The sequence below is a fragment of the Cutaneotrichosporon cavernicola genome, assembly GCF_030864355.1.
Source record: "Cutaneotrichosporon cavernicola HIS019 DNA, chromosome: 3".
NCBI classification, from domain to species: Eukaryota; Fungi; Basidiomycota; class Tremellomycetes; order Trichosporonales; family Trichosporonaceae; genus Cutaneotrichosporon; species Cutaneotrichosporon cavernicola.
The window spans coordinates 3066224-3080961 of NC_083395.1; the positions used below are offsets into that span (position 1 = coordinate 3066224).

The 14738-nt window shown below is 59.7% G+C and overlaps 7 protein-coding genes across 7 annotated transcripts; 2 read left to right on the forward strand and 5 right to left on the reverse strand.

The window, feature by feature from the left end:
* Positions 1-188: 188 nt before the first annotated feature.
* CcaverHIS019_0311560 (uncharacterized protein) lies at positions 189-2414 on the reverse strand (the record flags this gene model as incomplete). Its single annotated transcript, XM_060599682.1, has 1 exon — positions 189-2414. The coding sequence occupies one exon, from the start codon at positions 2412-2414 to the stop codon at positions 189-191; it is 2226 nt and encodes a 741-aa protein (XP_060456351.1).
* A 234-nt stretch (positions 2415-2648) lies between these two features.
* LSM6 (uncharacterized protein) lies at positions 2649-3025 on the forward strand (the record flags this gene model as incomplete). Its single annotated transcript, XM_060599683.1, has 3 exons — positions 2649-2760; positions 2822-2935; positions 2994-3025. The coding sequence occupies 3 exons, from the start codon at positions 2649-2651 to the stop codon at positions 3023-3025; spliced, it is 258 nt and encodes an 85-aa protein (XP_060456352.1).
* Positions 3026-3424: 399 nt separating this feature from the next.
* GSH1 (uncharacterized protein) lies at positions 3425-5825 on the reverse strand (the record flags this gene model as incomplete). Its single annotated transcript, XM_060599684.1, has 7 exons — positions 3425-4555; positions 4591-4707; positions 4747-4904; positions 4969-5093; positions 5142-5444; positions 5505-5638; positions 5676-5825. 7 exons carry the CDS (start codon positions 5823-5825, stop codon positions 3425-3427), a joined length of 2118 nt encoding a protein of 705 aa, XP_060456353.1.
* Positions 5826-6856: 1031 nt separating this feature from the next.
* CDC8 (uncharacterized protein) lies at positions 6857-7671 on the reverse strand (the record flags this gene model as incomplete). The annotated part of the gene is made up of 4 exons (XM_060599685.1): positions 6857-7180; positions 7214-7301; positions 7358-7466; positions 7548-7671. The coding sequence occupies 4 exons, from the start codon at positions 7669-7671 to the stop codon at positions 6857-6859; spliced, it is 645 nt and encodes a 214-aa protein (XP_060456354.1).
* Positions 7672-7904: 233 nt separating this feature from the next.
* Positions 7905-9848, reverse strand: PRO1 (uncharacterized protein; the record flags this gene model as incomplete). The annotated part of the gene is made up of 6 exons (XM_060599686.1): positions 7905-8661; positions 8698-8938; positions 8973-9147; positions 9182-9277; positions 9310-9611; positions 9647-9848. 6 exons carry the CDS (start codon positions 9846-9848, stop codon positions 7905-7907), a joined length of 1773 nt encoding a protein of 590 aa, XP_060456355.1.
* Positions 9849-10235: 387 nt separating this feature from the next.
* Positions 10236-12213, reverse strand: CcaverHIS019_0311610 (uncharacterized protein; the record flags this gene model as incomplete). Its single annotated transcript, XM_060599687.1, has 3 exons — positions 10236-10404; positions 10439-10496; positions 10530-12213. 3 exons carry the CDS (start codon positions 12211-12213, stop codon positions 10236-10238), a joined length of 1911 nt encoding a protein of 636 aa, XP_060456356.1.
* Positions 12214-12577: 364 nt separating this feature from the next.
* Positions 12578-14600, forward strand: CcaverHIS019_0311620 (uncharacterized protein; the record flags this gene model as incomplete). The annotated part of the gene is made up of 3 exons (XM_060599688.1): positions 12578-12996; positions 13127-13679; positions 14520-14600. 3 exons carry the CDS (start codon positions 12578-12580, stop codon positions 14598-14600), a joined length of 1053 nt encoding a protein of 350 aa, XP_060456357.1.
* Positions 14601-14738: the final 138 nt, after the last annotated feature.

Consider the following 14738-nt stretch of genomic DNA (forward strand, 5'->3'; position numbering starts at 1 on the left):
AGGCCAGGGAGAGGGGGAGAGGGGGTAACATGCCAGGCGAGTACAAAATACAAACAAATAGCGTAAATATTACCCCACATTCTAACAGCCATACTTTTAACAGACAATACCGAGGCACCAGGATTCTGTATCACAGCAGTGCTGTATAAATACATATCTATGCAAGGTATGAGGGTATGCTATATCGTCTATCGGGTGACAAAGTCGTCGAACAGTCGGTTATGCCATTCCGGAAACAGGTCGGCAAGGCGTCGCCGCACAGCCTTGAAGTGCGGTGTCCCCCGCGCAAACGTCATTGGCGTCACCGCGATCTCATAATTGGGCTCCATCTCGGCCTTCATCTCGGCGACGGCATCGACTGCCTCATGGAACCGGTTGTTACGCGCCAGCATCTCGATGTATGCCTCCCAGTCCTTCTCGTTGTTGGCGAACCCGCGTCGGCTTGCCCACGCCCACACTTTGAGTCCGCGATCGACGCGCTCGGCATGCCCGCACGCGTCGAGCATGACCGCGACGGCGGCGCCCATCTCGTCGGCCGGGAAGCTCTTGTGCATCCGCACAATCTCGGCCCACACGTTGAACGCGTCGTCATACGCGCCGCAGGCCTGCAGCGCACACATGAGCGCTGTGAGGAGGCGCAGGTTGACTTCGAGGCCAGCGTCGAGGTTCAGAAGTGCTTGCACATCGCGCGTCGCCGCGAGGAGCTCCCTGTGAACGCCAGCGGCGCCACGCGTCTCGTACTTGCTGACCAACTTGGCCATGTCCGCGTACGCCCAGAGGAGCTTGGTGAGAACCTGCGAGCCGGGGGAAAAGCCCGCTGCTCGCATGTCGCCGATCATTCGCACAAGGAGCTCTGGTGTCGGCACAGCCGAGTTTGGGAATGACAGCTGGACAAAGTCCAACAGGAGTTGCTCCCACTGTTCTCTGGAGAGAGGGTGCGAGACCGAGAGCACAGCGTCATACATGCCGCACGCGTCGGGGTGGTCGACCGCGAAGCGGTTCCACATCTTCCGGACCAGTTTGTGTGCAAACCGTGCGCCGAGACGCTGCCTGACCATACTCATGTCGATGAGGATGTGGGAAAGAACAGCCTCGCGCACCTCGTCCGTGGGCTCAACGGTAATCGCAGCAAGGAGCAGGTCGTAGAACACGTCAATGTGCATGGTCGGGGCATCCTCGATCGTGGTGGCGTCCGTGTACACCTGGAGCGCCTCGTTGAAGAGTGGTGGGCTCTTCGCCGTCAACCGATGGATCAGTTCGGCAGCAAGCGCCCCACCTGGCGCGCTGTACCGCTGGCTGTTGACGTTCCACACGATGTCAAGGCTCGTGTCGCGTTCAAGGAGAGTGAGGAGCACCTGGTCCCACGCGTCAGGTGGAAGCAGGTACCCACATAGGTCGGCGGTGTGGCTGAAGCCAGCAAGGATGTCGGGAACGGATGGAGCGACGGGGAGCCCGTCAAGTACGAGGAAGGCGAGGGCGTCTGCGGGGACGTCGTCAAGTGCGTTCTCGCGCTTGGAAAGCATGCGCACAGTCTCCGCGTCTGCGCGGTTCACGGCGACGGCGACGCGCACACGCCAACGGGCTTGCCTGAGCTCATCATCAACCACGTCTTCTTGGGGCCAAGACGTGACAAGTGCCTCGGCCTTGTCGTTGAGGCCAACTTCAGTGTACGCCCGCGCCAACCCAACCTCGGTCCATGGCCCCGCTTTCACGCCGAGATTTGCCATAACCGCTTCGACACGAGCGATGTGATCCGATTTGCTCGCCTGCTCGAGCAGCACGTAGAATGAGTGATCGTCGGGGGGCACAATGTCGAATAGTCGGTCGACATAGTCGCCGAACCGGCGCACGCGGGTGAGCGCATCCCACTCCTCGCGACCCATGGCCTCTGGGTTTCCCGATGCGATGTTGAGAGCCATGTCAGAATGTCGCGCGGCGAGGACGAGCACGGCGGTTTTGTCGAGCTCAGGCGTTCGCTCATGGTTGGGCAGAGTCGTGTAACACTCCGCCGCCATTTTAGATAGCGCACTTTGTAACACGCCACGAGTGGTGCGGAGTGCTTCGGTCGCCTGCAGGACGACGATCGTCTCGTCAGCCGTGAGCCGGCGGGAGGAAGAGAGATCTAGTGTGTTGATGTACTGCTGCCACTTGGTTACGAGGTCGGTGTCGCGCTTCGTTGCTGCCTCGACGACGTGGTCCGCATCCGTGGGCTCTCTAAAGCCCAGGAAGGAGCGCAAACTAGTGCGCGGAGGCGTGGTGTAGAGGCCGCGTGATAGGAGCGTCGCGGGTCCAGGGCCCGCTGCTGCTGGCGTCGACAGTGGTAGTGGGGGGCGCCCCAGCGGTGGACGCGGGATTGTTGGCGCGCGGACACGGCGCCGCAAGGAGGCGGGGTTGACGCGTGCCCGGAAGGCCATTTTGAATGTTGAGAGTTGCTGATTAAGACAGAGTGCCGATCTTGGCTTGGGATCTTGAGCTTGTTACCCCCCATCTGACTTTCACCCAACTTCAAAAAATCCCGTGTCATGCCACCACGTGGTGATATCAACTACCAGCAACTAGACTACCTTGAAGCAACAACCACCTTCCTCCACCCCATCCGACACTAGACTGTACTCGTCATCTTATCGACGCGCACTTCATCTCGCACGATGGACTCCTCCCCACCCCCAGAGGGTACGTTTGGCTCTCCATCCGACTTTCTCAAGAACATTGTTGGCAAGAAGGTCAAGGTCCGCATCGCCAGCGGCATCGACTACCATGGTGAGTGTACTTTGGCTCGTTCTTCCCGAGACATATGCCTCGCGTGACCCGCTAACACCAGGCACCCTCTCCTGCCTCGACGGATACATGAACGTCGCCCTCGAGGACACGGAGGAGTACGCCCACGGCCGCCTGACGGCAAAATACGGCGACACGTTCCTGCGCGGCAACAACGGTGAGTGTGCAGAACTGGCAGGCAACATAGTTTAAGCGGTGACTTGAACTGACGTCAGTGCTCTACATCTCGGCACTCGAGGACTTGTAACACATGTATATGATAGAGGGTAGTGGCTGGGAATGGTGATTTTGATCTGACTGCAGCTGCAATTCCATTCATTGAGTGTAGCGGCTGGGTGGATACTGATTTCTAATGTGTTGCGCGTCCCCTGGCGTATCCGAGGATGGCGGACGATGAAAGTTGCAAGAAGGAGTGCAGGAGGTGGACGCTGGGATAGATGGGCCTATACGCAATACGAGGCAGAGCGGGAAGACGGACTGCTTCACCGCATGGAGTGCTACAGCTCAGTACGAGCGATGACGGTTGTGCTACACAAGTCTACTTGCGTGCATGAAGAATAGCATCACACCCAAAACTACATTAATTGTACATGGCCAGATCGCAAGACGGACAGCAGCGTGGTAATTCTAGTGCCGCCACGGCTGCTTAAAAGCACTCCTGGCCCGAGCCGATATAGTCCTTGCCGAGCAGCTCCGGCGCGGCCAGTGTGCCCTTCTCAATGGCGTCGACAGCAGCAACAAGGTCGGCTTGCATGCCGTCCGTGACCATTGAGTCGCCCTTGTACTCTGGGTGTGCAGTGAAGAAGTTGCGGATCCAAGTGGCGGGAGTGACAAGCTCGCCCTTTGCACGCATCTTGATGAGGTCGAGGTACGTGCGGATCCTGCATTTGGTGGCAATGTCCGTGTTGATGCTGTTGAGATAGGCGTTGACGACACCAAGGAGACCCGGGAAGCCCTCGCGGCCGTTGATGACCTCGTCAAGACTCATTGCGATGACTTCGGGTCCCTCGTCGGCCTCCTCCTCCAGCAGGGACGCGCACGAGCTGAAGCTGCTGGCTGTGCGGAGGTGGTTGGGGCTGCGGAGGTGCTTGGGCGTACGTGCGCCGTGTCCGTTCGCAAAGCCGTTCGTGTGCGAGTGTCCGTTGCTAAAGCCGTTCTCCTCGTGCAGGCTGCCGTTGATCGGCTCGCTGGGCGGACTGACAGGCCGCGAGTCGAGGTCGTACGTCGACAGGTCGTCGGGGAAGACGTGCCTGCGGAAGAAGAAGGATTGGGAACGCGCAGCGTTGCGCTCCTGTGCGCGCTGCATGTTCTCGTCAACCTGCGAGATGGGCATGTAGAAGTTGAGCTTGAAGCTGATGATCGCGCGGGTGAGGAGCACGATGAAGATCGAGAACGCCGCGTTTTCAAAGTCGGTCATCTGGATCTCCATGGGGCGGAACTCGACGCGCCATCCAATGTCCGAGTTGACCGGAGGCGGCTTGAACCGCACCGTCTGCCAGTTCGTCGACTGAATGTTCTCAAAGTGGTCCATGCTCTCCTCGTCGTTCTGGTCGATCGTCTCCGAGAACTGAACGAGCGGGTCGCGGATAAACAGGTGGCCAATGTGCGACGCCATCTTGTCGTCCAACCCGGCGTTCAGCAGCCGCTGGCGCACGCCCTCGTTGATCGGCGCCGAGATATCAGAGTACTCGGGCTTGTTGCGCTCATCGTTGGCAATGTACAGGCTGACAGAGTCGTAGCGCGACTTGGGGACACGGTACTTGGACTCCTTGAGCGGCTAGTGTTAGCTTTGATCCCGTATCCCGAGCTCACCTTGAGCCCGCGCTCCTCCTCCGTGCGGTCGTCGACCGCAGCCGCAATAACGTTCCAGCGCGCATCGACATCAGCCAGCCGTCCACGGAACGCTGGTGCTCCAGCCGTGAGTGCAAGCTGCTGTTAGCATACGAGTGCTGGTGTGCCTCGACTCACCATAATCGGCGCGACGGGCACCAGCGCGTCATATACCGTGCGCGCCTCTCCGACGTCCCACGCCTGGAAGGTGATTTGCAGGCAGCAGCAGCCCATGCCGAAGCCCATGGCGTCCATGTGGATGTACGGCGTACCCGGCAGGGGCTTGGCAGGAACCTCTGGGCTGTCAGATCGGTTCGCGCGCACGTCCTGGATGTACATGGGCACGTGCCTTGTACTCACTTGGGTTAGTCTTCGAGAGCGGAACCTTGGATCCCTCGGGCAGCTGCGTGTGCTCGTCGATGAAGAGTGGCAGACGGATGTCGACGAGCGACCCTCGCCGCTGACGAATGTTGGCTGTGAGAGTGCTGCCGTCAGCCACACACGAATCAGAAGCACAGCCAGGTGCCACTCACGGGAAGCGCGCGTGCGGGTTGGTAATGAGCTGGCCAACATACTGGCTCTTGCTCGAGGTGTGCTCGGGGTCGGGGTAGGAAGGGGGGTCAGTGAAGAGCGCGTTCTCGACGCCGAGACGGGGCCAGCTGGTCAAAGTGATCGGGAGCTCGTTGGGAAGGAGGTGCGAGCGAATAATCTTGCGCCTGAAGCGCATGTCACACTCAACGTTGACGAGGTCGCTCAGCTGTCCCGTGTACGGGTAGCCGGGAGTGGACTCGATCATGAAACGTCCATACTCGGGGTGGAAGGTCGGCATTTCTCGGCTGCGCAAAGGTCAGCACGTGCTCGCCCGCAACTGTACTCAGTCGCCGAGGCCGACGTACCATGATTCAGGCTTGACCTTTTCGAGCTCGGGGTCGACGGTCGCGTTCTGGAGCTTCTCGAGAATCTCAGACTGGCGCAAGCTCAAGTAGGCCTTGTTTTCGGTGGTGTCCATAGAGGCAACGAGGTACTCGATCTGGTGGGGTCAGCGTTGTCTCACACGAGGAATTTACCTCATCACCCCAAAGGAGGCCCTCGCCGGAGCGGCCCTTCCAGCGCTTCCAGGTGTTGAGGAACTGGGTGATGCCATGGTTGCGAATGTGCTCGGCGAGGGGCTTTGTGTCAGGCCAGTCGAGTGGGGTTCCGAGGGCAAGGAGGCCCATTTTGATGAGATAGAGGAGGGCGTGGGTGGATTAGGTAGCTTGAGTTATGTAATGGAGGCAGCTAGCGTAGATGTCAGTGTAGATAGAGGACAAGTAGAGTGAGAGTGTGTTGATAAGAAGGAGGGATGAATGCAAGCAATGATGATGCTCAAGTGGTGCAGACGGCTATACGGCCAGAGGAAGATCCAACTCGTGTGGGCAGGGGCCAAAGGCAACTTTGCTTTGTAAGATTGCACCAAAGTGGAGGTAAACCCGGGGCTTGTGCGATAGGCCTCTCCGACCTCTCCGGCCTCTCCGACCTCTCTCCTCATCCAGCTTTTGCGACTTGGCTCGCTTGCTATGATGAAACGTGCCTCGCGCTTCTTCCGCTATGTCAGCATGCCGTTGGAGCAGCTGCTCGACGACCTCCGTTCATCATGCGAAAAGAGCGGCCAGGCCCGACAACCGAGGTCAGTGGATCGGTGTTTGGCACATGGCTCAACCCTCCTGAATTACTGGGCTCGGGCAGCTCCGGCCGCCGCTCGCCACGCAGCGTCCACATTATCGCGGCCTTTCCGTCCGCGACCTGTGCATGACAGTCCATCTGCATCTGCATCTGCATCTGCAGCTGCGTCACCCTGGTGTGGTCGTCACCGTCTTCTCACCGAGGGTTTGCTGTGCCTTGGGGTACTTTGTAGAAGGACTCTGGAGCTATTCCGGTTTCCCATTCTGATTCCGAACATCACACCACCGATTTCTTATCGCTCACGTGATATCACAATGTTGTGCGGTTCAAGTCGTCGCCATCCAATCAGGTGTGCTCCCTATCTCGCCACACTTGTCAAACGGATTTAGAGGAGAATGTCACCCGGTTATCAGGAATGGTGTGCACGTCCGTTCGACCAGGTCAAGTGAGCACCACAGAATGTGGCCGCCACATTCAGTGTACTGGGGTTTGGAATCTGGCGCGAGACCAGCGATGATCTGTTCCCAGCTCAGCCCATGATGTTTATGAACACAGGATGAATGAATCTCGGCACTCTCGCGACGCTCTACTCCCACAACCTCCCAACCGGTTCGTCCTTCACGCGCCGCACGACGTCCTCCACAACCCCCCAAATATCGCGCTCGACCTCCTCGACGCTCCCTTCCGCGCTGACCTCTACCCATCGTGCGTCGCCGTGTCGCCGCGCAACCTCTTTCGCGACTTTCGCGAACTGGGCACGGACGGCTTTCTGCGTGTCCACATTCTCGTACCGCTCGGCACCGTATGCGCCGCGCTGTGCCGCTGTCTCAGGAGAGAGGGTGAGATACAGCGTCGTGTCGGGGAGGGGGAGGCCCGTGTCAGGGGACAGGCAGTAGGTGAAGTCGAGGCCCTGGTGTGAGCTGGAAGGCGTCAGTCAACTCACTTTGGCGGCAGAGAAGGCGATGCCGGAGAAGGCGTAGCGGTCTGCGACGACTGTGATGCCGTCCGCGAGGTCTTTCTCTATGGCGGCGCTTCTGTCAGCTCCACACCAGTTTGTTGGCAGTTGGTAGAATAGCCATATACTTACTGGCACTCCCACCGGTTCGCCGAGAAGAGAAGGTGGATCGCGCGGTCGTCAAGGTCAGTCGCAGAACGGAGATACGCGTCGATCATCTTTCCGATGGCGGTGGTGCGGTCTAGAGTCAGCTCGTGTTCGAGCTCATGAGCTGCATCTATGTGGGAGATGGCTTGTGGCAAGGAAGGAAGAGATAACGCACCTGGAAATTTGTGCAGGCGCGCACGATGTCCCTCGGCATTAAGGCGTGCAACGAGGCGGTCGACCTGTGTCGACTTGCCAGAGCGGTCTAATCCTTCGAGGACGATGAGAGCGCCGCGGGGCATGACTGGTGTTGTTGACGCGGAATGACGGAATGGACAATCGACAATCGACAAAGGCGGACGCGTGGTGGAGGTGTGGTGGAGGCCCTAGCATGCAGATTCGATTAGGTTCACTTTCCTAATACCCTCGCTCGTACTTGATTCAATCCCCATTCGATCCGAGTTGAGGCTCCATCGCACATGCATTTTAGACCTTCTAATAATGTACAGTCTAGGTCTGCATCTAGTCTGCTGGCCTAGAGAAGGGCAATCGAGTCGACGACATGCTCGCTCTCAGAGTATCCGAGCACCTGCTCAATGTGCCGACTCTTCATGCCCTTGATGCGTTCAATCTCGAGCGAGTTGTACTGGGCGAGGCCCTTGCCGACCTCGACCTCCTCCCATTCATCCTCGACGGGGGTTGCGTTGACAGCGGCAGCAGCGGACGCAACAGCCGCGCCGACATCGGCGTCGTTAGACTGCAGCTCGCCAGTGATGCTGGTCACGGCCAGGCGGTCGGTGACGGCGCGCATGGCTGGCGAGGTGGGAGCGGTGCGGCTGAGTGGGTCAAGCGACGCAACGGAGGACGACAGCGACAGAGTGGGGTAGATCAGAGGGGTGCCCGGCTGAGGGGCCGAGTCGGGCGAGCTGCCGACACTGCCGACACTACCGACACTGCCGATGCTCGCGGCTGCGGCAGTGATCACCGTCTTGGCGAGGGGGGAGGCCATGTAGTCCATGTCCATGGATGAGGGACCACCATCTGGCGACATTCTGGATGGCGTCACCGCCTCGCTCTCGGGGTACGTGAGGAGCGGGGGAGGGGGGAAGCGCTTCTTGCGCCGCACGACGATACGAACTGCCTGGTGACTCGCAAAGGGACCCTCAACGCGCACAACACCAGCCGGGAGAAGACGGCCGCCAGATTCACGCCTGCCGACGGCACGGTAAGCGCCCTCGTCGATGACCACAGTTCCGGCCGAGTGCAGGCCGTGCGCGATCCACCACTTGCGGCTGCTGTCAGCTCAATACAGGTAGTGATGAGCTCACTCTTTCAACGCCTTTGCGTGCCGCAGGAAACGCGTGCACAGTGGACCCGTTTCCAAGTGCTCCGTGGCATCTGCGTTGCGGTTCGGGCCGGGGCCGCTGGAGATAATCCCAAAGATGTCCTCTACCTTGGTGCTGTTCATGACCACGGTGGTGACGCCTGCCGCCGTAGCGAGCTCGGCCGCAATGAGCTTTGTCTCCATGCCACCTGTCCCCAAGGATGTCCCAAGGGTCGCCGTCGACACTAGTGTCAGTTTATTCAGGGGGACTCGACCAACCCTGCTTCCGGATCTCGGTGACGTCCTTGACCACCCGGACCGCTTTTGCATTGGGGTTAACGCGAGGGTTGTCAGTGTACATGCAGTCGACATCCGTGAGGAGGAAGAGGTAGTCTGCATGGACAATGTTGGACGAGATGGCCGAGAGGGTGTCGTTGTCACCAAACTTGATTTCCTGGTTGTCAGTCGGCCCCGTCAGCTCGACTCACCGAGACGGAGACAGTGTCGTTCTCGTTGACGATTGGGACAACACCCATGTTGAGCAGCTCGCTGAACGTGTTCTGGGCATTGAGATAGCGCGTGCGCTGGGGTTAGAAGAACATGTGCGTCGACTCACGTCGCTAATGTCGGCTCGTGTGAGGAGGATCTGGGCAATGGGCTGGTCGAGCTGCGCAAAGAGGTTGTCCCAGAGGGCGATGAGCTGGCCCTGTCCAATAGCCGCGAGGGCCTGCTTGCGGCTGAGGCCCTTGCCGCGGTCCTTGAGTCCCATGTGCCGGAGACCGACGCCAATAGCACCCGAGGACACGAGTACGACTCGGTGTCCCTGCGCGCGGAGCTTGACAACGGTTTCGACGACACTCGAGAGCAGCTGGAGACGTGGGGGATATGGGGGCTTTGCTGCGACGATGGACGAGGTGCCTTTGAGTCAGAGGGTCAGGAGGAGCGAGGCGCACCGAGCTTGATGACAATGGTCATGGTGGGAGTCTTGGACTTGGAGATTGCGCTGCCATTGCCATTATCTGGAGAGGATGGGCGTGTGTTAGGACGACTCCTGGACTGGCTCCTGGACGTCTTTGTCGGAGTGGGAGTCGCAATGGTGACGGTAGGCTTGCCCATGTCTTGTTGAAGATGTTGAGAGGGATTGGATGATGCCATTGTGAGAACAACAAGATGCGAGGGAAGCCAAGGGAGTGGAGCACGGAGCCCACAAGGACGACTGGGAGGGTGTGAGATTGTTGGACAGACAGATCCGTCATTCGGTCTAATCCGCCTCAATATTACATTTACTTTAGACTTTATTACATAGACCAACTGGCGGAAATTAAACGCATTAACAGCGGAAAACAGCGGACTCGTTCAATAGTTTACTTCCGTTTGCCCACCAAGCCCCTCCGCAGGCTGGTTCTACTAATACTAGTCATGTATGCAGCCTGTGAATAGAGACACACCGTACATGATGAGTACTACCAGCCGTCGACTCCGCCTCTAGTGCACATGTCATGACATTTGCCTTGAGATATCACAATGCCATACCCCTATAGCCTACTTGAAGAGCGTGGCAAGTAGTGCGGCAGCCAGGACCTTTGCGCTCGTGTCGAGCGTAAGATCGGTCCAGTTCTTGGCGCCGACAAGCTTCTTGCCCGGCTGCAGCGAGTTGACAGCCGCAACAGCAAACCACGCGCAAGCGAGGTGGAGTGCCTCGCGCTGAGGGCTGGGGTCAGCAATATGGTTGCTGACCATCTCACCACACGAGAGACGCCTTGTACATTCCATACGCGATGGATCCTAGGAGTGTGGCGATAGCTAGAAGTCAGCATGTTGATGGATACAGCTCACCAGTGCGCCGGGGGAGGTTGCCGTCCCACCACATATTGGGTGACTCGGGACGGGTCTTGGTGATGGCCACGGTGAGGTCCTTGTCCATCGGGTTGTCCATCGGGTTCTTGGTGGCTTGGACGACGGCCTTGGGAGTCTCTTCGCCGGTGATGGCATGGATAGGGTCGACAGCGAGGCCCTGGAGATGGCACGTCATGTCAACCTCAACCTCGCCATCGGCCATGCCGAGAGGATCGGGCTTGCGTTCAACATGAGTGACGATGACAGGCTTGTGGTCCTTTGTACCTTCGACCTGCTTGGCCTCGACCGACTCGAGGCGCCGCGTCGTGTCGGAAGTAGGTCCAGGCTCGACGTTGGTGAGGGCAAAGTGCTGGTGCGGAGGAGCGGCAGTGTGAGTTGTAGCCGCGCGAGGCTGGGGTCCGTCGACCACCTTGGCCTCGACCGACTCGAGGCGACACGTCATGTCGGCTGTCGGGTCCGGCTCGATGTTCGTGAGCTGAAAGTGTTGGTGGGGTTCATCGGGGTGTACATGTACAACGGGCTTGTTGGCTCCAGCGCGCTCGGCCACAACATCCTTGGCCTCAACCGACTCGAGGCGCTCAGTCGTGTCAGCGGTCGAACCCGGTTCGATGTTGGTCAAGGGGAAATGCTGGTGGTCGACTGCCTGGGCCTGTGTCGCGTCGATATTCATGTTGGTGGTGGTAGTGAGTGGAGCAGTTCTGTGATCAAGCTTTGAGGCGGAAGGCATGTGATAGCGTCCCTCTTCAGCCGTGACGTCGAGCGTGTGACCGACGTCGAGCGTGTGACCGACGTCGAGCGTGTGACCGACGTCGAGCGTGTGACCGACGTCGAGCGTGTGACCGACGTCACCCGAAGCAGGCTCATCACACGCATCAGGGGCATCCTTCTCGATCTCGCCCTCCTGTGCATCTGCATCCGTCACACCTTTTTCGAGGGCGTTGAAGGTACTGCGGCTGGTCTTCGTGACGTGGGTGTCGGGAATGGGAAGGGCAGATTTGACGTCGAATCCAGAGCGCACACCCTGCTCGATAATGTAAGCCCGTTGCTCACGCGCGAGCGCCTCAGCGTCGAGCTGGATCGACGGCAGGCGCTGGCTGGGAAGCGGCATGGGAGGTAACTCGGTGGCTGAAACAGCATCCGAGTCGTGGGGAAAATCATACTCGGCACCTGCAACAGCGACAAGTGTAGGTCCTGGAGTATGCGATGAAGAGCGGGTAGGAGGCGGGGCGCGGTGACCAGGAACAAAGGCGGACCGCGCGCCATGCTGCACGATGTACCTGCGCGTCTCGGCGTCCATCTCCATATGCAGCTCTGGGAAGGCCGAAGCCGGCCCTGACGAAATACGTGGGAGCCTGTCGTTGGGAGCGCTGTGGTGGTCGTGCTCGACATGTGACACTTCGAATGACATCTCGGCCGACTTCTCTGCCTCCTCGTCGAGTGTGGGCGCCGACGCCAGCGCGGCGGGTAATCTGTGGTAAAAGTCGGGAGCGGGAGGCGGGGGGTCAACATCGAACACCTTGGGTGGTCCCGAATGGTGCGAGTGGGGCTTACCGGCACTCTCAGCGTCGCTCAAGCTGATGAGCTCGCCCGACGTGCCGAGAGACGAGGCGGACGCCGAGCTGGCCGACTGAAGGTCCTCGAGGCGTTCGTGGGAACTCGCCATGGTGAGGTGTGAGGATGAGAGAGTAAGTGGCGTGAGAAAGAAATAGCTGCCTGACCACAACGCTCGTGTCGAGGACACGACACGTTCTTCTCGCTCTCACCTGCCCTCTTCGCCCTCGCCCGATCCGTGAGAGTCACATAAGGGCGCAGGAGTGTGATACGCACAAGAGTGTGATACGCACAAACAGAGTAAAGACGGCATCGTTTGAGCCTTCTCGCTTTGCGTTATGATGTGCGAGGAGATCGAGAATTCGAGTATCAGTAGTAATAACAACGGCAATCGGTAACGGTGGCGAATCACGTGACATGGCAACGGTCGTGTTTCTCAGCATACATCATCTCATGTCCATCTATCACTCTCTCTCATGCCGAAGCGAGCCCGGTCTCCTGATGCGCATCCGTCGAAACGGGCGCGGGCTTCGAGAGGTCTCCTCCCGCTCTTTGAACTGGACGAGCTATTCCTGCGCGTCCTTGGCCATCTCGCACCGGCTGACCTCGCCCGCGCGCAGGGCGTTTCGCGGCGTTGGGCTGCAATCGCCGTAGACCCACAGCTCTGGAAGCGCCTCTACCTCGCGCGATATCCACATCCTCATCATCGCGTGTCTGTGTCGCGCAGTGTGAGCGGAGGTAGCACCCCTCTGCGCCCTCTCGCCCGCCTTCCGAGCCGCGCGTTCCCGGCGCCTAGTCCCTCGCCCTCCCCGGCGCCCGAGGAGCGATGGCAGGATGCGGAGGCGCGTCACGACGGCGTGGATTGGAAGCTCATGATGCGGCTGGGCACGAACTGGTGAGTGCCAGAGTGCACGCGAGCAGGAATGCGGAAGAATCGTTCAAGCTTGGACCAGAATACCCCATGGCGGCTCTCATTAGCCCCGGTTCCACTGCACCCACCGCCGCGCGTCCAGCACTGACACCAGGTCGAACGGAGCAGTGCTCGCCGAAGCGCGCGTACCCCTTCCACCGTCGCCGGCCTCTCAAACAAGAGAAGACCCCGGCGACGTCCATGCCCAACACCTAGCCCTATTCCCAAGCTTCATCTGCGCATCCAACCCAACCTCCCCCCTCGTACACGTTTACGCATCTCTACCCGGTTCACCACTCGGCATCATTCCCCCTCCACCGGGCTGGTCGTCCCCCCACCGGCCAGACTATGTATCTGCCATCGCGGCGGACCAGGCGGTCATCTCGCGCGAGGGTGCGGCGCTCCCGGCCCGCCTTGCTATCCTATATGCGTCAGGCGGGTTTGCGATTGTGCGCCTTCGCCTTTCTGACGGACGGCTGCATTGGTCCCGTGAGACTGTTTGGGCCCGGCGCACTCGCCCGCCTCGCCGTGGCGGGGCTGCGGACGATCCCGTCGTCCTGGCCAGCATGCACCACCCCGCGCTGGTGACTTGTACGAAGGGATTCGTGTTGTCCGTGTACAGCCTCGCCGGGAGTGAACCTGCGCTCCTCAATTCGTTGCGAAGCGACGTGAGTTTCCATCCCGCGTCGCTGGCTGTATTCCCTTGCGGAAGACCCAGGCAAAGCGATGGGAGCGGGCACGCACGCGAGCAGCGTAAGCTAGACGAGCAAGGCGATGGGCCCGTGCGCGATGAACGTAGCGACCACGAACGTGAAATTCACGAGGCCCACTTCCGCGCCGCATTAACCTACACCGCCCCCGTTTACCCGTCTTCCTGGACCATGGCCGTACAAGAACTACAAGTCGACATAGAGCGCCGCGACGTGACCCGCACAGAGGCATTCACCACCATCCCCCCTCCCGAGGCAGGATGGCCACGCCGCCTCTCGCCTCTAGCAGGCGTACGCAGCCCTGTAGGCGTCGGCTGTGATGGGCGATGGTGCGTGTTGGCTGGCCAGGATAATGTTGTTTATGTGTATGCCCTGCCGTGGGGAAGGGGGGTTATTACACATGCGCAGACTCTGCTCGCCCCGACTGCTGGCGTCGCTTCCATCGCATTACAGGCTGGTCGGTGTGTTAGTGGTGGTCGGGACGGGCGTGTTCTTATTTGGGACCTTGATGAGGGCGGGATTGGGGAGGAGGGGGAGGCGAGGGTTGGTCGGATTGATGCGGTTGAAGTAAGAAGGGGTGGGCGACGGCACAAGGTCCCCAGTAGGAGGGGGAGCGGTATACACGGTGAGAGCGACGACCCCGGCGACAACGACGACCCCGGCGACAACAACAAACCCGACCACCACCCCACTGCCATTTCTCATGTGGCACGCGGACTTTTCCTCGCCACACCTCCTGCCACTCTGCCGCCCGCCGAGACGCGGGCGCGCACAGATGACACCGCTGCTATCAGACAGCTTGCGTTTGATGAGGAAAAGATTGTTGGGCTCGTCGCCGGGCCGACAGGCGACGTAATGCGTGTATGGAGCTTTGGATAATGTACTCTACCCTGCCATGTGATATCCTGTTGTTGTAGAGCAAGAGCAAGAGCAAGCCCAAGCCAAGCCCAAGCCAGCCAGCCAGCCAGCCAGTCTCTATCCAAGCCCTGCTGGGCATTTTGCATCCACCCTACGGGC